This window comes from Heterocephalus glaber, unplaced genomic scaffold (assembly GCF_053883595.1).
Source record: "Heterocephalus glaber isolate CG9 unplaced genomic scaffold, H.glaber_assembly_v1.0 deba00000122, whole genome shotgun sequence".
In the NCBI taxonomy this organism is placed as follows: Eukaryota; Metazoa; Chordata; class Mammalia; order Rodentia; family Bathyergidae; genus Heterocephalus; species Heterocephalus glaber.
Genome location: NW_028258138.1, coordinates 80,593,236 through 80,602,364, shown reverse-complemented (window position 1 = coordinate 80,602,364; position 9,129 = coordinate 80,593,236). Strand labels below are relative to the sequence as shown.

At 49.5% G+C, this 9,129-nt stretch overlaps 2 protein-coding genes across 15 annotated transcripts in view; one reads left to right on the top strand and one right to left on the bottom strand.

Moving 5' to 3' along the window:
- Positions 1 to 9,129, bottom strand: part of Dnaaf4 (dynein axonemal assembly factor 4) — a 43,636-nt gene that overhangs the window by 9,230 nt on the left and 25,277 nt on the right. For 2 of the 11 annotated variants that reach the window (XR_015450691.1, XR_015450686.1), the window contains one exon: positions 8,426 to 8,566. The exons of 1 other annotated variant lie outside the window; for it this stretch is intronic. Coding sequence is in view for 2 of the 10 variants with exons in the window: in XM_004835353.3 (XP_004835410.1) it covers positions 8,454 to 8,566 (113 nt within the window). In the remaining 8 variants the exon portion in view is untranslated. Of the gene's footprint in view, positions 1 to 3,828; positions 6,889 to 8,066; positions 8,567 to 9,129 lie in introns of those variants that run through there. 8 more of the 11 variants (XR_015450690.1, XM_004835352.3, XR_015450693.1 and 5 more) reach the window with 6 other exon arrangements.
- On the top strand, positions 42 to 7,169 carry Pierce2 (piercer of microtubule wall 2). 4 transcript variants are annotated; one of them, XM_087209740.1, is made up of 2 exons: positions 42 to 356; positions 6,680 to 7,169. In XM_087209740.1, the coding sequence occupies exons 1-2, from the start codon at positions 42 to 44 to the stop codon at positions 7,022 to 7,024; spliced, it is 660 nt and encodes a 219-aa protein (XP_087065866.1). In that variant the 3' UTR covers positions 7,025 to 7,169. The 4 variants fall into 4 exon arrangements, with proteins under 4 accessions (XP_087065866.1, XP_087065860.1, XP_087065873.1 ...); XM_087209734.1 differs by having other exon boundaries at positions 42 to 464; XM_087209747.1 differs by having other exon boundaries at positions 147 to 320.

Genomic DNA, 9,129 nt, shown 5'->3' with positions numbered 1-9,129 from the left:
CACGGCCGGAGGCGGAGCCTGAGCGCGGCGCATATCGGGAGATGCAGTCCCGAGTGCGCCCTGGACCAGCCGCCTACGACCTAACGAACTACAACTCCCAGATATCCGCGCGCCTCCGGAAGTCGCCGGGCTGCGAACCTCACAACATCCGGGCCTCGCGCCCGGCCAGTTGCTACGGAGACGGCGGCAAGCGCTGGAGGCTCGGCGGACAGGCTCGCGGGAGCGGATCCTCCCCGGGCGCCCTCCGCCCGACTCGGCCTGCCGCTGCGGGAAGGACTGCACTGGCCGGAGAATCAAGCTGGAGGATGGCATCTGGGCGGGTCTGTGCAGGCCAGAAGGTTGGAGAATTGCATTCTGTGAGAGAATTGGAGGCAACACCTCCTCCTCCTTCCTATCGCAGAAATACTCCTTCCAGGCGGCCGTCGAGCTGTGGCCTTGGCAAGCCTAGGCGCAAGGTTCTGGAGGTAGAGAGGGACAGAGGTCGCAGTTCCGCCTTGTCCAGCGGCTCCAGGACTCTCTTCATTCGGGGCTGGACCAAAAAAGGGAAGCGGGCCGCGCGTGGTGGCGCAGGCCTGCCATCCCAGCACTCTGGGAGGCTGAGGCAGGAGCATCACAAGTTCCAGCCCAGCCTGAGCAGCTTACTCACTGTGAGACGCAGTTTCAAAATAAAACATAAAGAATTGGCTGGGGATGTAGCTCAGTGTGAAGGCCCTGCGTTCAAGCCCCAAAACTGGAAAAAAAAAAATCTACATTCGAGGGCTAGGGGCCGGGGATTTAGCTCAGTGGTTCCGCCTCCTGCCTCACAGGGCACAAGGGCAAGGTCCCGAGTTCGATTCCTGGTACCAAAAATAAAAACATTTGTGGGCTAGAACTCCACGTTGCAAAACTTAATTTTGCTGAGACACTAATTCAAATTCAGGGTGAACTGGGTTACGCCGAAGGGAACCTGACTAATGTAGCCCAAACTTGAAATTCTAAAAGGTTTTATTCTCTTACCTCTGTAAAAATTTTTTCTTGGGGGGCCAGGTGATACTGGGGATTGAACCCAGGGCCTCTACCACTGAGCTACATTGACTCCTATGAGTCAGCACACCGGAGGACCCTTCAAGTAGGTGTTAAAATTCAGATGTTAACTCAGCATTCACAGCTTCAGGGTTGGTGAGAGGCGTGTCAAACTTGGCATGCATTCCCGACTTCGGATACCCGAAGTCACAGGGTGTTTAGGTCAGATACTGGTTCTTGGTGAATGGCTGTTGAAGAAGTAGAGATAGCCCAAGATAAGCCTGGAGGCTGAGGCTGGAGGATGCAGTGAATTCAAGGCCAGCCTGAACCTTCTCAAAACACCAAAACAATAAGGAAACAGATGGAGCCCAAGATAACTGGCTCTTGATCTGCCACACTCCCTGGTGATATTCTAGTCAGCCAGATCCAACAGTGCATGATCTTAAAGATAGACTGGCTAAAAAAAAAAAAAAAAGATAGACACGGCTCAACAGCTACATTGCCAGCCCAAAAGTAAACATTCTTATCTGGTTTTTAGAGTTGAAATCCAGATTATGTGATGCCTAGTTTTAGGATTTTTAAAAAACTTCAGTCTCATGACAAGTCTACTGTAGAGTCTTGAAAGAAAAAGAATAGAATGTGAATGCTTATAAACATTGGTCTGTTTAAAGTCACACAAGTTGTCTGTGGAGGCAAAAGCCAGAAATCCCAGCACTCAAACTAAGGCAGAAAGATAGAAATTTCCAGTCCAGCCGGGCAGTTCAGCTACTTAGCCAGAGCCTTTCTCAGAATTAAACATGGCTAGGGACCAAGCTCAATGGTAGAGGGCCTAGGTTCCCATCCCCAGTGCCACACTCAAAAGCCACACCAGCAGCCCTTGACTGTGCCTGACGTTTCCTGACGTTTCCAGCCAGAGGTGGACACAAACAGTACAGGGCGTTCCCTGATCCACATGGCTGTCGCTCTCCAAACCCACACTGGGCTCCCCAAGGCCTCCTTAGCTCCTTCTAACCACCATCTTTCCGGGACCCTAGGTTCCCCACCTGTGGAATAAGCTGCAGGTTCCTTCCTGTCACAGTTTTCAGGATGCATCACTAAGAGGCATAGAGGGGTTTATTAGGCAGAAATTTAAAAGTAGTCCCTGAAAGGAAATGCAGGCCCTCAGGAGAGAAACTTGCTGCAGTTTAGAGCTGGGAATATTGATGTTTGGGTGTGGAAATCTGCAGATTTGTCAATCTCATTTTCAGGCCAAAGGCGAAGCCCTGCCAATTATTTTTTTAGATGAGTGATCTAAGATGCTTTGCCTGGAAGTATTCTTTGAGCTCTCAGTCAGTCCCTTTAGCCTTTATCAAGTAAGCTAATTTATAAATTTAAAGTATCTTTATGGGATTTGGGGTGTGATAGGCCTAGAAGAAAAGCAGCTAAACAAACCTAGAGAACACTGTATGAACAACTCGAGTAACTGTCCTGGAGTCCCAGTCTCAGTTTTTATAATTTTTGTTTTTGCTTTTTGAGATAGGGTCTTGCTATGTAGTTCAGGCTGGCCTGAACTCTTGGTGATCCTCCTGCCTCAGCCTCCCCAGTGCTAGGATCACAGGTGTGCACTCTGAAAGTGATCTGTTTATTTGGTGGTGCAGGAGGCTTAACCCAGGCCTCGTGATGCCAGGCAAGTGCTCTACAATTGAGCCACGCTCCCCCCATTACATCACACTGCCTTTTTAATGCACAAAGAACTTGTGTGTGTTTCAGGCTTCAGGTCAAATTAGACTGGAATCACAAGTATGAACAGGTTGATGTGTGGTTCCCAGGATGTAGCCTAGGCTTGCAGTGACCCTCTTGCCTCTCCTGAGTGCAGGGATCACCGCATCAGCCACCAAGCCTGCTGTACTTTAACAAAACGAGCTGGGCTGGTGGCACACGCCTGTGGTCCCAGCACTCGGGAGGCTGAGGCAGTAAGACTGCCTTGAGTTCAAGGCTGGCCTGGACTACATAGCCAGACCCTGTCTCAAAACAACCCCCCAAAATACCATTTTTCAGGTTACAATTTCCTTGTCTCCTGCCCACCATCCTTATTTCTTCTGTATTAGCTCAGCTGCCTCTGTCTCTTGTCCGGAGTGGGAAGCTCAAGTGAGGCGGGGCCTCCCAGTGCTGGGGTGGCAGACTCTCACCCCCCATCCCAAGTCCACACCCCAGCAGTGTCCTGCAGCCTCCACTCTGGAGGAAGAGTGGCCCCAGGGGAAGCAAGAGCCTCTGGGGGACGCTGGGATCCAAAATCCGGCTAGGCCAGGCATGCCAGGCATCGGTGTCCTCTGGGGGCTGAGGCACCACAAAGGCCCAGCCCTCTGTGTCCAGTTAATTAGCTAAGTGGAAAGAGAAGTGGCCTTAAAGATGGCTTTGTCACAGCTGGACACTGCAGCACACACCTGTGACCCCAGCATTGGGAGGCTGAGGCAGGAGGATCTCAAGTTTGAGCACAGCCCGGGGAACTTAGTGGCTTAGCAACCCTACAAAGGGCTGGGGTGTAGCTCACTGTTAAAGCGCTGGTTCAGTTCCTAGTACTGCAACAAAAAAATTTAAAGGGAGGAAAAAGAGAAAAGCGTTCTTAGGTAGAATTTTTTTTGATAGAATCTTCAAAGGCCATCATGAGCAAAAAAACTTTCAAGAGTATTTAAACCAGGTGTGGTCACTCATGCCTCTAATCACACAGCACTCAGAGGCTGTGGCAAGAGTGATACAGGGGAGAGATGCAGCTCCCAAACCTGCTGGGAATCTGAGACCAGTTCGTGTTCTCTAAAATCCAAGCAGGAATTCCAGGAACAACGGCGGTTAAGAGAGGAGAATTTATTGAAAGACAGCTGCTGTCCAAGAGAGACAGAGGCGGCTGGAAAGTGGGCTGCCCCCACCCCACTTCCCAAACGTGTTTCCTGGGACAAAGCCATGAGATGAAGTGGGTTCAAGGTGGGACAAAACTGCAGTCAGCCAATGAGATTACAACAAGCACAGTCGCCTAGGTAACACTGATGAAATGGGGATCCAATGGCGAACAAGTCTCGTAGCAAGTTTACAGCACGTGAGCAAGGGCTTTGGGGGGGGGGGCAGGGATCTTTCTGGGAAGATCTTGGCCCTCACCCCGGTGATTGATTCCTATTTAGATCAATCACTGCTATTCATCCTTAGGGGAAGCACGGGGTGTGCTAATTTCTCTCCTTTTACAATGCTGGCCTTCAGTCTTGCTGGTCCTGGGTTGGTTCCTTGAAGGCCAGCACTGTCTAACTACTTACAAGATAACTAACTTAGCTATCTACAATAAGCGGGGGGCACAGGTTCAAGCCCAGCCCGGGCAATTTAGCAAGACTCTCAGAATTTTAAAAGGGCTGAGGATGTAGCTCAGTGTGAAGGCCCTGGTTCAGTCCCCAAGGCTGCAAGGGGAAAAGGCCACAGTAATTTACAGACTTAGTGTTACTTGGCACCTACAATAAAGAACAAAGTGGGGCTTCGCATTTTCTGATGTAATGTGAAGGTCACCGGAGTCTGGCTTCTGTAAATCTAAAGGGAGATTACTCAGCTGCTGGCATCACCTCAGTTCCTCCTTCCCTCGGAATGCAGAATGCCCACCAAAGTGCAGAGGGAGGGGAGGTCACCTCGAAGAGGGCAGCTCGCTGAGGAGCCGCCTCTGGTGCACTCCTGAAAGTGAACTTCCCTCGTGAACAGCATTAAAGTGAGGCAAAACCGCAGACCTGGTGGTGCAGCCATCACCCAGCACTTGGTGCAGGAGATGAAGGGCTAAGGAACCTGGATTGGTGTAAATCTTTTTTTTTTTTTGGTGCCGGGGATAGAACTCGGGACCTTGCACTTCCAAAGCAGGGGGTGAAACCACTGAGCTAAATCCCTGGCCCTTCTTTTTTTTGAGACAGGCCCTTGCTGTGTAGTTCAGGCTGGCCTGGAGCTCATGGTGATGCTCCTGCCTCAGCTTCACAAGTGCTGGGATTATAGGCATGTGCCTGGTATGAGTCTTTAAAAAAAAGAAAAGTGGTATAAACCAGGGGTAGTAGTGTACCTGCAAGCCCAGCACTCCGGAGGCTGAGGCAGGAGGATCATCCTGAGTTCAAGGCCAGCCTAACCTACAGAGACCCTGTCTCAAAAAACAAAACAAAACTCTTAAAATAGGGTCTTGCTAATTGCCCAGGATGGCCTCAAATTTATGGTCTTCCTGCCTCAGCCTCTCAAGTAGCTAGAATTACAGGCCTGTACCACCAGGCCCAGCTATGACAGAATTTCTTTTGTTTGAAGATTTTTTTGGTTTGTTTTGCGGTACTGGCGATCGAACTCAGGACCTTGCACTTTCAAGGCAGGCACGGTGCCACTGAGGTACATCCCCAGTCCTCATAGAATTTCTTTTGGGTAGAATTCAAAACTAAAGATTCAGAATTCAAAGTCATGGACGTCTGTGTGGGGGGGGGGGCGCCTGGGATCAAACCCAGGGCCTTGGAGCACCTGGGATCACAGGGGTGATCGTGCCTGCCCAGCTTCTCAGGAATGGCCAGTCCCCTACCTGAGTCCTTGCCAGTGCTTAAAGGGCCTTGTGGCGCAGCTGTTCACCCGAGGCCTAGGGAAGTTAACTAGCTCACCTCATCTCACCTCAGCGGCACGGCAAGGGCAGTGGCTGTTTGCAGAGTCGGTGGAGGGATGGTGAGGTCAGGCCCACTGCTGGGCTCGAGTCTGCCTTAAAGTCTTCCCCATTTATTAGTGGGTGATGGGTGCTGTTGTGTTGGTTTTTCTGTTTGGGATTTTGCTATTGGCCTTTAAGAAGAACTTGGGCCGGGCTGGGAATTGAATCCAGGGACTTGTGTAGCCTGGACCAGTGCTCCTGCTCTTGCTAGGACCTCAAGTTCAGCACAACTAAGACAGGAGGGCGGCCCTGCCCCGCTCTTGCCCTACTGGCTGGGATTCCCACCTGTCTCCTCCCTTGCTCCAGATTTAATGCGGCTTTGCCAGACTCTCCCTGGGGTCCTCCCCTTCGGGGTAGGTCAGAGCCCCGTCCACAGCACTTACCACAAACTCATTCCATTAGCTGTATGATTATTCGCTTAATGCCTGTCCACTATAAAAACCGAATCCAACTTCCACTTCCAACTATGATTTATTACAGATTTTCTCAATGATTTACGAATTTTTAATAAACTTTCATGGTATGGGTAAAAGTCATTGGTTTGCTTTGACTTTTATTTCATGGCACTGGGAACTGAACCTAGGGCCTTCACACTGAGGTGCACTCCAGCCCTTTTTGAGACAGAGTCTTGGTACATCGCTAAACTACCCTAGACTGGACTCGAACTTGCAGTCCTCCTGCCTCAGCCTCCCAGAGTGCTGGGATTACAGGCTGCACCACCATGGCCAGTTCAGTGTAAGATTTTTTTTTTTTGGTACCGGGGATTGAACTTGGGTCCTGGTGCTTGTGAGGCAGGCAGCGGAACCACTGAGCTAAATCCCCGGCCCTGGTATAAGATTTTTTAAAAACTGCTTTATGTACACATTTGACAAGTTTGCTCTGTACAGATGAGTGTCATTTACAGGTATATTCTTCAGTGCTTTCCAACAAAAGCCCCCAAATGGAGTGAGGCGGAAAGGAAAGTTTCATTGTTTTGTAATTGCAAGGCTTCCCGTGTTTGCCTCCTAGGACAAGAGGACTTCAGGCACAGATTCGGAAGCAGAAATGAATCCTGCACTGCGGCCTCCATGCGTGAACCCCGGCAACCCTGTGTTCTCCTGCATGCTGGACCCGAAGACACTGTGCACGGCCACCTCCGCCTCGCAGCCCCAGATGATCATGTACAGGACCAGCAGCAGCTGCCATGGGGACACCGCCCCAACGCCGCAGTTCCTGCCCTGCAATTATACACCAAGGGAGCAGGGGTTTTCAAGCCATATCAGAGCAACGGGACTTTACCAGAACAACAGTCTCAATACCGCGCCCGACAGAACCAGAACCCTTGATTTCCCCAACTTTCAACACACTCTATGAAAATATATTCCTTTGACAATTTAGGAGATGATGTACCCAGGAAAATGAGTTGCAAGTCTAAGGCTAGAATACCTAGATTTAAAACACAAAGATTTGAATAAATGAAAATACACCTTTAAGAAATAAAGAAATTTTGATATGATAACTGAGTGACAGTGACTTCTTTTTTTTTTTTTTTAGATAGGGACTCACTGTGTATGCCAGGCTGGCCTGGAACTCACAGTCCTCCTGCCTCGGCCTCTCAGACTGCCTGGGTTTTGCAGTACAGGGTCTCCTGGAGTCTGCTAGTTCCCCGTGCTGGGCTCAAACTTATGACCCTTCTGTCTCAGCCTCCCAGGGAGGCTCTACCTAAATGTGCTGCCTTTGCCTTTCTTCCAGGGCTGGGACCCAGCCCAGGGCCTCAGGCATGCTGGGCGGGCTCTGCACCACAGCGCTGCACCTCAGCCCTTTTTATGTATTCTGCTTAGAGGTGGCCTCTTACTAAATGGCCCTGGCCAGGTTTGAACTTTCGGCCCTCCTGAGAGCTGGCCATCTGCATTTTTTTTGAGAGGGTCTCACCAAGTAGCCCAGGCTGGCCTCGAACTCACAGCAGTCGCCCTGCCTCTTTCTGCTTCCTTTGGCCCTTCCGATAGAAGCCACCCTTCACCCTCGCACTCAGCTCCCGAAGACTCACTCGGGCTGTAAACCGCCCATCAGGATCTATGCCCTGACAGGCCAAGGATTTGGCTTAGTGGTTCCAGGGCCTGCCTCGAAAGATCTATCCCCTAAATGAGTTAAGTTTTGTTTTTTTAAAAAACAGCCAAAGTTTTTGTTTCGTTTTTACAACAAGGTCGAGGGTAAGGTTTTCTCAGTGCTGTAGCTGTTTTTGGAGGCTCCCCTGGTCTAGGGTGGGAGTGAGGTAGTAAAGAAACCACAGCTCCGAATGCGTGCAGGAGCCATGGATATTTATCACCGAAGCCACATGGTCGCCTGACAGACAAAACCCTCCAGGAGCACAAGCGCTCACTGCCTGGAAAATTCCACATCAGAAACACACCAACAGTTTTGTTCCAAAAGCCATTGTAATTCAATAACAGCAACAAACAATATCTTACAAATGCATATAATTATGTGGCCATTCTTGTTTGGAAATGATGTCATGCAAAGCTTTCATTTTCTACAGATGTGTCATGCTTAGCCCTCATAGAACTAAAGTATTAAACAGCACGTGGACTCTGCACAATCAGCTATAACATGTACAAAGATTCCCATCGTCTCCTGTCCCATTTTGTTGAGACAGAATCTCATTATATAGCCCAGACCAGCCTGGAACTCTAGATCCTCCTGCTTCAGCCTCCCAAGTGGTAGGATCACAAGGATGGGCCACCATGCCCAGATCCTGTTTTTGAAAAACTTGAATACCTGGTACTAAACTAGTTGTTCCCAGTAGTCATTGTGACTTTAGTCCTGTCCCTTGAATTACATTCCGAATCTTCTCAGCATCACTTTGTACAGTGGTGTTGGCTGGATCAATCCTAAGTGCAGCTTCGTAGTCCTGTAACCCTGTATTCACAGAGAACCGGCAGCCAATAAAACAAATGCTCTGTAGGTACTTAACCAGACATTTTTGCAATAAACATGTTTTAAATAAGTTTCCCATCCTCACATATGATAGTAGGCCTTCTTCCATGATTTAGAGAACAGTTACAATTTCACTCAAGGTTCAGAAAGCAGCAGCTGTTCATTTACTTTATTTATGATACTGGGGATTGAACCCATCCTGTTGTTTTCTAATTGTGGGACAGGGTCTTGCTGAGTCACTAAACTGCCAGGGCTAGGCTGGAATTTGTGATCCTCCTGCCTCAGCCTACCAGAGTGTTGGGATTACAGGTGTGCCCCATCACACTTGAATAGCTATTTTAAAGTTAAGTGCAGAAAAACTAACAGTTTAAACTCATTAATATATGAACAGACAGCCAGGTGTGGTGGGGCACACCTGTAATCCCAGCACTAGGGAGGCTGAGGCAGGAGAATCACAAGTTCCAGGCCAGCCTGAGGTACAGTTTGAGACCCTGTCTCAAAAAAGCCAAACACACTGAGCTGGGTGTGGTGGCAATGCCTATAAT